A 12,947-nucleotide genomic window follows, 5' to 3' on the forward strand; every position below is an offset into this window, starting at 1 on the left:
ACAAAATGCACCAAAAACTCTAGCAATAATACCTCATTGTCCTCCCTGTAATTTTCCTTCATGTTCTCCTCTGGAAAAATAGAGCAGCAACATGGAAACAAATATTTAGCTGTGCAGGAGTCATTGGGGAAATATTACCAAAACTGAATTTTCTGTTTCTTTTCATATAGATGAAAAGATTTTCATACAGAAGAGAAAAATTTCATATAGATGAAAAGATTTTTTAGAAGTGGCAGAAAAATATAAATGAATTTGTATGGAATGGGAAGAAACTAAGAAAAAGATTTAAAATATTACAAGATGAAAAAAGCCAAAGTAGGTTGGCGATACCAAATATTTAATTGTACCACCAACCGACTGCACTGGTTTGGATATCAGACTGGATTACAAATCTGAATAGAAGACATAAAACTGGAGACAATCAATACTAAAGAAGGAATTCATAATTATTTATGGATTAAGAAATCACTAAAAACTATTCAAAGATAAAACAGCATTCATATTTTGAGGGATAGACTATTAAGAATATGATTTCAGTGTAGAAGCAGATTAAGTCCGCCAACTTCACCATTGACATCACCAATAGATGCTTATTATGATACTGCCATAAGAAATAAAACTGGTTATGTAAATTATATAAACAAGAAAAAATAAAAACATGGCAAGAAATTCAAGCTCAAGGAAAAAATATCTCATGGCTGTTGTATTATCAAGTGATGTCCAAACTTAAAGAACAACTATCCAGAGAAAGTGGCAGATTAAGAGAGAAAACAGTGTTTGAACAACTAATAAGTGGAGATTCAAAACAGCTATTAGGAAAAGTATATAACATTTTATTGCAATATGCCACAGATTCAGAACAAGTTAAAAACTGTATGATAAAATGGATGCAAAACTTCGAAGAAAATATTTCTGTGAGCCAGTGGGAAGATTTATCGACTTATTGTGCAATCCTAAAGGAAAGAAAGTGCACAGGGAGAGAACTAAGGCTTGTGCGGGCGTAAATGGCACTTACATGGACATAACCCCATCTCCGCCAGCGCCCGCCCAAGACATGCTACTGCAGTCGGGCTACCACCAGCGGGCACACTGGCATAAGTGAGGCACAAGTTCCCATGCTAGTGCTGGAGGGGCAGGCAGGGGGCGGGCCACAAGTTAGTCGGTTTCCTAAGCTGCTCCAGGCCTGGGAATGCCCCCTGCAGCAGCGGCAAGTTATGCCATGAACAGAGGTGTAGCCCATAAGCACCCATTGAATGGGAAAACTTGGGCCCCTCTCCTTGTGCCCAGCCCCGCCCCCGTGGCCCGAATGGGGCATAGGATGGTGACTACCGTGGGGACCAATCCCTGTGTGCTTTCAAGGCGGGCGAGCCTCCCCCCCCCACACCCAATCACCTGCCCATGCACCCTACAAAACTTCCGGCTGCGCCGCTCATGAACTCAGGTAAATGGACAGCAGCCGGAGGCTCTGTCCAGCAGCCTTCTGCCGCAGGGACTTTATGCATGAGGTGGGAGAGTGGGTACTCACGGTGGTGGGTCATGAGTGCACTGGAGGGACTTAGTGGAAAATTGGGAGCACTTTGCACTTGCTCAAGAGAAGAAGAGCAAGTTCCAGAATGTCTGACTAACAACAACCACCCAAGTCCCTTTGCAGGTTATCTGACTCTGGAGTCCCAGCTTGGGAAGGAGCAAGGCCAGTAAGAAGGAAGTGGGGCGGCGGCTAACCAGGCTCGCTAATGTGTGCCAGCTGCCCCCCCTGCACCTGAACCCTCCCAAATGCCAGCCTCTGCAGGTGAGGCTTACCAGTGGGGCAGGAGGCAGCAGCATCACCTGCCCGCCATGGAGACAGTTGCCCAGAAAACTGCTCTCAGCCCAGCCATTTGGAGGGGTTGCCAGCTACCCATTTGGGGGCTCTGTTCAGACTCCCTCAGCCAAAGCCCTTCCCAGCAGAGGAGGAAATGCGGCTGCAGGTCAGGTTGACAGGGTGTTCATAACTCCCTGTTGATGGAGGGTGCTCAGCCCTTGACTTTCTCCCTCACAGGATCAGACTATTTCAATGCACAGCACTTTCTCACCAGAGGGCCATGCATCATCTGGTTGCCAGCTGGACTTGTGATACTGGAGCTGCCACAACTTCTCCCTCCCATAATGTGGCACACTGGGCTTGGTCTGTGACCGAGCTAGGTCTCTTGCCACACGTGCCTCTTTCCCTTGCAGGTAGGTCGTAGCACATCAGGGAGAACAAAGAGCATGCAGCCCCGGTGCCAGGGATTACTGGCACTGGAGGCAGCCTTGCGCGCAAGCCCTGCGCGTGCGTTCACCCCAGAATGCGTGATGATGTCATCACGCATTGACGTCATTATGCTGCGCTGCCGCAGGGTGGCTGAGGCAGCGTGAGGAGGCCACCTGCACGCTGCACGCCCCTGTCCCGTCGCTGCTGTGGCTGCCTGGGGGCGCCACGCCACCACAGGGTGGCTGAGGCGGCGCATGGAGGCCACCCACACGCCGCACGCCACCAGCAGTCCCTGTCCCATCGCTGCTGTGCCTGCCTGGGGGCATGTGGCAGCAGCGGTGGCGGCGGCAGCTGCGCAGGGCTGGCCGGCGGCGACATGGGGCTGGCTGGTGGCGGCGCAGGGAGCGGACCTCCTCCCCCGGCACCCCTTCCAGTGCCCCCTCCAGCCCTGAGGTGCCTGTGGCCCCCGCCTCACTGCCTCAACGGTGGCACCGGCCCTGGGAGCATGACTGTTGCAGCCCGCAGAGATCCTCCATGAGTGCCATTCAGGTCAAGCCCAGGGAGCAGTTTCCCAAGGCAGGCCATTTCTCAACAGCGCCCCTGCGAGGGTAGGACGGGGGTGGATTTTGCAGCTCTGACTGCTGCATGAACTGCCTTTGCTCCCTTCCCAGCCAAAGGACATTTGCAAGACACATGTCCAGAGAACATCTTCACCTTTCCACTTTAATAAAATATGTGCTGAAAAACAACATACTGCCTGTCTTTTGTTTGCCTCCTGACGATGACATTAGCCCCTGCCCCAACTCCCAATAGGGATGTCTTTTCACACACCCCTGCAAATGTTTCCTGGCTCAGGACTGGGATGGGTGGGGTGGGCTCTGCTGCCAGAAGGAGCAGGGGTCAGATGGCACTCACCCAGCTTCCCTGCCCCTCAGTGTAACTTCAGGCAGTGGGGTGGGAATTGAAATGTGGCCCATGAATGTCTGGTAAGGCAGGGAGGGCACTACTGAGGACTTTCATTCTCTGACAGACAGAGCTGCTGGCATCTGATAAACCAGACAGCTTACTGTGGCATGTGAGGGAAGGGGGAGGTTGCTGCGGGGAGGTGGGAGATATGGAGTGATATCTTGGGATCTCCAGGGCTCCTCCTCCAGGAGGATGGACCACCCTTCTTTTCGCGGTTTTCGAAGTCAGGGATGGATTTGGGAAATCTGGTGCAGGAAGAGGGTGGATGGTGGCCCCCAGAGTAGTTTCTCTGCTCCTGCAGGCCATCAGTCCACTCTGGGAGGCGTCGCCCTAGGACCAGAGCACGGCTCTCGAGGTCCAACTCACATTCTCCTTGCAACTGTGTGATGCAGTGATGTGTTCAAATGGTGTGGTTTTTCGCTCCCATCACCTCCAATGGGCCTTCTGGCCTCTCACATAGTTTCCAATGGGCTTTCCTGTCACTCATTGAAGAACCCACCCACCCCACCTGCCTCTCCAGAACCTGGGGGCTGATCCCAAGTGCTGCAAGCTGCAAGTTTGACCCTCCCTAGGTCCTGCCCCCTTTCTGGTCCCACTTTTCAGGGAGGCAGAACCTGTTTCTTGTGGCGGTGGCAGTGGGGGCATTTGCAGGCACACAGAGCTGCAACCACTGTGCAGCCACTGGCCTGGCTCTCATCAGAACTGGGGCTTCGATGGGCGAGAGGGTGGGTGCCCTGTCTGCGCCTTCAGTATTACTTCTGCCCCCCCCCCCAGGCAGGGATGCCTCCTCCCTGGCGGTGGGGTGTTGGTGGGCAGTGGGCATTGCAGCCTCCCCATTGGCTGCACCACTACTTGTCCCTCGCCAGCCTGTCAGAGGAGTGGTGCAGCCATTAACTGGTGTGGGTGGGGTTGTCAGGGGAATGGCGGGAGGTGCTCTTGGCGGCAGTCGTGCCTTGCCTTGCCAAGCTCTCATGCTGGCGTGGCTCTCCTGCAAAAGTCCACAGGGAGTAGACATGGGCATGAACAGCATTACAAACAGAAAAAACCTGCAGTCCAAGACTTCCCCATGGGCCAGCTGAAGCCGGGGAAACCCCAAATGAGCTTTAAACTTCAGCTGAGAGGAGGGGGATTCCCTTCCTCCCATCTGAAGCCGGGGAAGCCCCAAATGGGCTTTAAATTTCAGTTGAGAGGAGGGGGATCCCCCCCCAGCTGAAGCCTTCCTCCCTCCCTTCCTTTCTCTTTCCTTCTTTCAATGTCTTTCCATGTCTTTCTTTCTCTTTCTCTTTCATTTCTCTCTTTCCTTCTTTCCATTTCTTTCCTTCTTCCCTCCCTCCCTTTCTCTTCCCTTCTTTCCATGTCTTTCTTTTCCTTCCTTCCTCCCTCCCTCCCTCTTTCTTTCTTTCTCTCTCCCCCTCTCTCCTTCTTTCCATGTCCTTCCTTCTTTCCCTTCCTCCCTCCTTCCCTCCCTTTCTCTTTCCTTCTTTCCATGTCTTTCCTTCTTTCCCTTCCTTTCTCTTTCTTTCTCCCAGGGGGAGGACACTCCTCCCGTGCCCATGCTGTATGTGATGAAGTCACTTCCCAGAAGTGACGTTATTGTGTAGTCCTAGGAGCATTCATGTGCTTTGCGTGCATGCATATAGTGATAGGGGCATCACCTCCTGCCAGATGTTGCTCTGGGTGAGAGTTCCCCCACCACTTTCCCCAGAAAAAAAGCCCTAAAATTAATAAGGTCTATAGTGAAAGGTGTTAGAAATGTAAATGCAACATTCTATCATATGTGGTGAACATGCAAGAAGGTGAAAAAATATTGGATAAAAATATATGAAGAGATGCAAAATATACTAAAGTTTCACTTTGTGTTGAACCCTAAAAATATGTTATTAAATATTTTACCAAGTAATATTATAAAAGTACACAGCGAACCTTTTAAATTTATGGTGACAACAAAAAGAAAGGCAGCATCTTGTCCAGATGTGACTGAGTGGATGGATAAATTGTATGAATATGTGTCCATGACTAAATTAACTTCTTATATGCATAATAGACCAAGCCCAGAATTTTAGAAAAAATGGAAAGCTTTCTTCAATTATGTAGCTGAAAATTAAGAAAAATTAACAGTAACTATTAGTAAAATGGACTAATTATCAAATTAGTACTCTAAAGTGTTGAATATAAAATGTTGAACATAATGTATTTTAATATAAGTAAATATGGGTATGCAGGGGAGAAATAGCCCGTAGTTTATATACTCTGTTATATATAATTATCTCTGATTTATATAACCATGGTAAACATTTTTTCTTTTTTATGTACGGTTTATTATTATTTTGTTGTTTAAATAATATATATATAATTTTAAGTGATCTGTATAACATACAGAAATTCTGTCAAGTCTTTTCCAGATTGAAGATACATGGATCGGAAGAAGCTGCACCTGTTGAATTATTACCAATCGTGTAACTTTAAAACTGCAGAGCTTCTTTCAGGAAGAAAGGGTGGTTAGGATTATGCTAATCTAGATCAGAATTAAACACTCCAATGGACTGTACTTAAGTGTATGCCCCCCTCCTTCCTCCCTGCTCCCAGGAAGGCTGAAATCTTAGACACACTTAAGAGAATCCCAGTTAATCCAGTGAACAACCAAGTAAATATGTAGAGGACTAAGCAGCATGTATGACTTATTCTATTCACATACTATATTATATTGTCAAACAGCAAAGGCAAACAGTCCCTCTTCATGCTCTGATATCTTTGTAATGTTAATATAATAATTAATATTATTAGAGTATGCATACTCTAAAATGAATAGACAAGTTTTAGAAGAGCATCAGTACCAGTTCCTTACCTAGAGTGTTGCTGCTGATCAGATGCCGGGGGAACTTCCTGAAATTTGTGTTGCGGTCTCCTGTTCTGCTGTCCTTTAGAACCAGAGTTCTGTCCTGAAGAACCAGAGTTCTCTCTTGAAGAACCAGAGTTCTGTCCTGAAGAACCAGAGTTCTGTCCTGAAGAACCAGAGTTCTCTCTTGAAGAACCAGAGTTCTGTCTGTCTCCATCATGAAGGGGAATTTCCTGTAATTTGGATTGTTGTCTTTGATTCTGTTGTCCTGCAGAACTAGTGTAGGATGAATTAGAGTCACGGTGTAAGGGACATTCCTGGATTTTGGTCTTTCTGATACATGGCTGTCCTCCTGAACAAGCAAAATTCTGATTGTCTTCATTTGAATAGGGAACTTCCTGGATATTCTGCTGTTTTCTTAACTCAAACTGCCCTGACATAACACTTTGCACAAGTTCTCCAGCTAGAATGAAAAAAACAAGGAAACAGTACATCAATTGTGCTCAAATAGAAATTCCCGATGGTTTAGGCTTGCAACTATAAATGATTACCTTCTCCTATGGAAGCAGGGGGAAATGTCCTATTTTCCCATAGCATCAGTTTAAATGGGTTTTAGACTACATTACTATGTATGGACACTATACAATATGTATAAAATAATTTTAAATTACAGCTGGCCTCCAGACTACAGATAATAGTTCCCTTGAAGAAAATGGCAGCTTCAGACAGCAGACTCTATGGCATCGCATCCCTGTTGAGCTTTGCCAAGACTCTACCCCCAGGGTCCACCCCCAAAGTTTCAGGAATTTGCCAAGCTAGAGTTAGCAACCCCAGTCATGCCACCATAATGTTAATTGCCTCAATATTTCATGATGAACAGCAGACCTCCATAACACCAGCCTCTAGAGGGAGCCAGAAATCCATCATATAGTGAACATGAATCATCTGGAAAATCTTCCCAATAATTTCAGGGGGGTAGCTGTCTTGGTCTGTAGTGGAAGAGCAAGATTTGGGTCCAGTGACACCTTAAATACTAACTATATTTCCAGGTTATGAGCTTTCAAGAGTCTGGCAAAGGAAGCTCATACCCCTGGAAATCTAGTTGGTCTTTAAGGTCCTACTGGACCTGAATCTTGCTCTTCCCAATAGAAACTCATTGATTTCAACTGCTTCTGATCTTCCAGAGGCAAAAGAAGATGCTTATTTATTTTGGCAACTGCAAACATCTGACTAGCTCCCAGATAGTATGCCCTGTTATTTTGTACGTTCTTATTAAATTGTAGGGGAAGAGGGTAATGACAGATTTTGCCAAAGCAGCTTACAAAATTGAAATGACCTTGAGCGAGAGCTTAGGGACACAAACAGCTTTCTCAATTATTCATAGGAGGTAAGATAAACAGAAAAGGGCTTGTATATTTACTGACTGTATTATGCCATTTTTTTCTTCCCAAGGACTTTCAGAAGACGAAAAACTAGCTTCCTTCAAAAATAAGCTTCATTGCAATTGCAGCAATGAGTTTGGAAGATTACACGTAATAGTTCCATAAGAGCTCAAAACCCAAGGACAAATAAAACAAGCCACTTTTTTCTGTTCTCCTTCCCTCCCTCCCGATTGACCTAAAACTATTCTCTGTGTTGCTCATGTTGTAACTCATATTTACTGGCTGCTAGTTAACAGTGAGTGCACACATAACTTTCAACCAAAGGCCCAATTCCCAAATATGAACCTTAAACTGAAGAACCTTGCATCAGTAGCCTGGAATAAATATTTGGGAAGGATTAACCAAGTTAATTCACTGGAAATGGTGAATAGTTAGGCCTTCTACCTCTCACCCTTTGTAGTTGATGAGTTGATGGCCCCTCAGTTGGCCCAACTAGGGCTGCCAGGTGGGGCCTGGTGTTCTCCACATTACAGAGATCAGTTCCCCTTGGGGTTATCACTTAGGGTAACTCTTAGGGTAAAACCATAGAGTTTTGACAATTCCTAGAGCTAACCGCCATCATTTCTGAGCTTTTCCAAGGAACGATATTGTCATGCCTGCACATCAGTCTGTTGCACTTCAGTAGACCCCAGCCCACCCAAAGCTCATAATGCATTACACCTGTTAGTCTTTCAAGTGCCAGAAGATTAATTGTTTTTTCACAGCTAAACCAGTCACCTTCAAGGAGCAGGGGCAGTATTACCCAAATGGGGGTATCTCCTTGTGAGTTGGGGGAATTAACGTACAAAGAGAAGCAGCGAGGGGGGTAACTAGCACAATCTCCACCAAAGTATACCAGGAGTGTTCCCTTAGAAAACTCTCATTGAAAGAACCAGGTGGTTGTTCAACAGGAATGATTTATATTAAGGGGAAACCATAAGGCAAACACACAGAGAATACACATAGCATACATACAGAGCTAACTAGAAAGGCAGTGAGGAAAAGGGGAAGCGGCTTTGGGGGAAGGGTGATATTTACCAAGCTGGTTGCTCAGCTGCTACTCTCTTCACGGCCGAAAGAAGGCTCAGACGTGTTTGTGGGTGCATGGATGGATCCCAGAACACACATACAGAGCACATGGTTGGGAAGTCCAATTATACTGTGGAACTGACCCTAGGGAAGGATCACATCTTCTGCCCAAAAGCAATAGCTTAATGGCTGTCTCCAGAGGTGGGACAATAAAATGGGAAAGGTTTGATTAAACCTTCCCAGATGTTACTAAAGATAAGAAAGGTGATTAACGACTTGCAATTGTTGGATGGGAAGGGATATCAGATCCCTGAGTAGCCTTGATTATGAAGGTGAGTGAGGGAAAATTTCTTTTGTTCTTACATCTTTGCACATCTCCGGGGTGTGGGGCTGCTAGCCAGTTCTGCCTCATGATGACTCACGTTCCAGTAATTTCCCCTTCCAGACAGATCGGGAACTGTCCTTCCTAGCCAGGTAACATGCCATGTGCTTGGAGCACATGAGGAGAGGGAGTTATGATATAGCCGTATTCATAAACTTCCCTGTTAGTTGGTTGTTGGGGGTTTTCCGGGCTGTATTGCCGTGGTCTTGGCATTGTAGTTCCTGACGTTTCGCCAGCAGCTGTGGCTGGCATCTTCAGAGGTGTAGCACCAAAAGACAGAGATCTCTCAGTGTCACTCTGCCAGCCACAGCTGCTGGCGAAACGTCAGGAACTACAATGCCAAGACCACGGCAATACAGCCCGGAAAACCCCCAACAACCATCGTTCTCCGGCCGCGAAAGCCTTCGACAATACTTCCCTGTTAGTGTGAGGATAACGTTGTACTGCTAACAGTGGGGGAAGATTAGACACATTCTTGATTGCATGTGTTTGATAATTGTTCCTTCTAAGGCAGTCCTCTGAATGTTTTGATGTTGTTAGGTTGCTTTACACCCAAGCATCCAAATGTAAACATCACAGATTATAGATGTCTAATAATTAGACCCAGAATTACTTCAGCCATCCTCCTAAATTTCCCTCAGGCTCACAGAATTTCATGTTTTCACCTCAGTCCTAAGGACATTTACTTAAAAGCAAATTCCTAGACAAGCTTCTAGTGAATGTAGTGCTCTCAGGATCAAAGTAAAACAGCCTCTAATACAAAAAGACGGCAAGCAATGCAGGGACAGAAAGCAGTAGTGAGTATCAGATAGGCATCCCTCTTCTGAGGCACATTGTAACTAGCACATTTCACCTAAGGTACCCAAACTGCTTGTCTACAGAAAAGGCAGCCTCTTTATGTTATATGGCCAAAAACCAGCACTTTGACAGATGAATCCAAGCATCCTGTCAGCTTCTTGGCTAATTGTCTCCCTCAAAAAAGTATTCTCTTTTGGCTCCAATGGGCTTAATTTCAAGGGCATTGTGACTATGGCCTCTAGATTTTATAAGGTACTGTCAGAGCACAGGTTGCTCCTTTGTAAGCAGAGTAATGGGAAACTCACAGTCAGAGTTGGTATAATACTTAATAGGACTGTGTTTACTTGGTAAAAATTCAGAGAAAAAACAAATTTCTCCCAGTCTGAGGCATTAAAACTTCCTATTTTAATTTCATTCTACAAACACATACTGCATTGCTGCTGATTAATTATATATTGCAACTGTGATTGTATAAAACAATAGATTAAACTCTGGGTTGTACCCATAAGAATTAAAACTGGGAGAAACGTGGTTCGTATACTGAACACTTAACATCTGTCTGTACATATTTTAGTTGATTGGGAGGTTTACAGCAGTGGTGCCAGGGTTTTCGGTGCCCGCAGCCGGCTGGTGGGCCAGGCGCCCCCACGCATGCACATGCACCGGCCTGTGTGATGACGTCACGTGTGACGTCATCATGGGCACGCACGTGCACCACCAACCTGATTGCTGCGGCAGGTGGCTTGGACAGCGCGCAGGTGGCCTCCCAGCTCTCCCGCTTGGTTGCCTTTGTATCGGGGTGGCGAGGGGGGCTTGTGCCTGGAAGAAGGATTTGCGTCTTCGGCAGCTCATTCAAAAACGTTGTCTAACTCGAAAAACTAACATGTATGATTTTCTGAATGCATGTCCATTTTACCTTTTCCAGCAATCAGTGATTCTGGTCTCACTCCCTTCTTTCTTTGCATGTGCAATATCTTTACTTATATTTCTTGTCTTCCCCACTCACTCTTTGCTTTGCTATATCTGATGAAATAAGCATGCATATTTGGTTTTGGATATTGTTATAAGTAAGTAGCCTTTAAAAATTATGTCTGATCTAATAAGCTAGCATTTTGTACTTGGATATTATAATAAGTAAGTAGCCCTTAAAATTTACAGCCTGGTAAAACCTGGTAATTATTCAAGCTGCATCCAAAACAAATTTTCCTCAGAAATTGTCAGTCTGGTTTACAGTGGGATTTCGAGGAACAGCTGATGAACTTTCGATGTGGCACAGAATTTGTCCTTATGCTTGGAGAAGAGTAAGCATTCCAGCCACTATTCATCTCAGGGCCAAGCTACACATGACGAATGACATTTGAACAGCAAGTGTATTTCTCCCTGTTCACTTGCCCTCCACTCAATCCACTTGCCGTTCAAGTGTCATTCGTCATGTGTAGCTTGGCCCTCAGTCAAGACTTCCTAATACTCTTCAGAGATATTTCTCCTTCTCAGCTCCCTCTGGGTTGCCAAACCACTGTCTTCTGAACCAGGAGCTCAGGGCAAAGATTAGGGATGTACAGGTATGCCACTTTTTATTTCTTATTACTATTATTATTTCCAAAAAAAATTATGGAAAAAGCCTTGGTTTAATATGGAAAATTTAGCATAACAAAAATGATGTGAAATTAAAGACTCATGTGTTCAATATGCACAAGGAAAATAAATATATACCAGTGTGATGATTAGAGTGTTGCACTAGGATCCGGGAGGCCCAGGCCTGAATCCCTGCTCTGCCATGGAAGCTCACTGGGTGACCTCGGGCCACTCATACCCTCTCCGCAAAACTTACCTCAGAGGGTTGTTGTAAAGATACAAGGGTGGAGTGGAGAATGATTTCTGCCAATTTGAGTCTCCATTGGGGAGAATGGCAGAGAATAAATAAATAAATAAATAAATAAATAAATAAATGAATGAATGAATGAATGAATGAATGAATGAATGAATGAATGAATGAATGAATGAATGAATGAATGGGGGTTTTGAGCAGATCCAGTAGGGATGAAAATTTTGATAAAATCCTTACAAAGAATACCTGGCAAAAACCATGTGGTGGATAGCAAATAGCACAATTGGTAGTGCATTCCATGATTCTGTGGTGGCTTCTGTTATTTCCATTGTTCAACTTCTGTACAGTTTGAGAACCTTTACTGAAGCCATTGTTAAGAATGGATTTGCCAGAAGTCTTCTTCAGCCAGAGTCAGTTCATGAAGCATAACCAAAAACCACAGCATCTCAAAAACCACAATTTCCCCTGGAAGGATAAACTCTCAACCTATGCAGGAATGCCTCCATCCCAATGGGTACAGGCTTTGTTATTCCTTATGCTCATTGTCAATTAACTCTAACCAGCAACAACTGAAGTAATATACATAATTTATTTTTAGATATATGGTCAACCATAACCCCAAGGCTTAGGGCACAAACCAGCATTGACAAATTCATTCTCATAATGATCCTATCAGGAATTCCTTATTAGCCCATTTACAAATGGTAAACTGAGGCTGAGATATTCAGATATCCAAATCCTTGAAGGTGAAATGATGCTTGAACAGGGATCCCATGCAAGAACACCAATACACCATCCACTGCTTTGTTTTATTCCTCCAGTATACAACATTCCCACAGCCACTTACTACACCTACTCTGTTTCAATCTGCGATTTAAAAAATATTGAAAAGAAACCCCTCTGTCCCACTCCTTAGCCAAGCAAATGCCTTGAACCAATGGCCAGGCTGGAATAAGCCTCCTCTAGAAAGAAAAAGCTGGTTATCATCCATCCTATGTTCTTGTTTGGTACCTCTTTCCATTGCTGCAATTGTATTCTTCAGTCCGTACTACTCCTTCCTTATGTTTGGCTGGCTCTGGGAGCAACTGGTAGGTGGAAGTCTTATTTGTTCCTTCAGGAACTTCATTCGACTCAGCGCATTCTTGATGTCTTATTTTCTCTGCACTTCATCCTTGGTAATTAGGCCTGGCTGCTGGCCAAATTACTGATTGGGACTGCAGAAGGAGAGGCTGGGTCTATACCCTGCCTCTGCCTCAAGGATAAGAAGGATATGACTGTGAAGGAGAAGATAACCCCTAAGGGCCACATGGAGAGTGAGCTGGCTTTTTGGAAATATGGACAGAGCTAGGAAAAGTAGAGGTACCCTCATATAAAAGGAATCCCTTCTTTAAAGGCACAATGATGTTCCTCGCAGGACAAACTTGGTAGGTGTGACCAGAGTGGAAGAGAAAGGCAGA

At 45.2% G+C, this 12,947-nt stretch overlaps 1 protein-coding gene across 1 annotated transcript in view; it reads right to left on the reverse strand.

The window, feature by feature from the left end:
- The window catches only part of LOC129324255 (aldehyde dehydrogenase family 3 member B1-like), a 30,197-nt gene extending 17,637 nt beyond the window's left edge, over positions 1-12,560 (reverse strand). The window contains exons 1-2 of the mRNA XM_054971415.1: positions 12,502-12,560; positions 6,042-6,495 (exon numbers count right to left, since the gene is read on the reverse strand). Coding sequence (XP_054827390.1) covers positions 6,042-6,495; positions 12,502-12,511 — 464 coding nt within the window. The 5' untranslated portion in view covers positions 12,512-12,560. The remainder of the gene's footprint in view (positions 1-6,041; positions 6,496-12,501) is intronic.
- Positions 12,561-12,947: the final 387 nt, after the last annotated feature.

Source organism: Eublepharis macularius, chromosome 2 (assembly GCF_028583425.1).
Source record: "Eublepharis macularius isolate TG4126 chromosome 2, MPM_Emac_v1.0, whole genome shotgun sequence".
Lineage (NCBI taxonomy): Eukaryota > Metazoa > Chordata > Lepidosauria > Squamata > Eublepharidae > Eublepharis > Eublepharis macularius.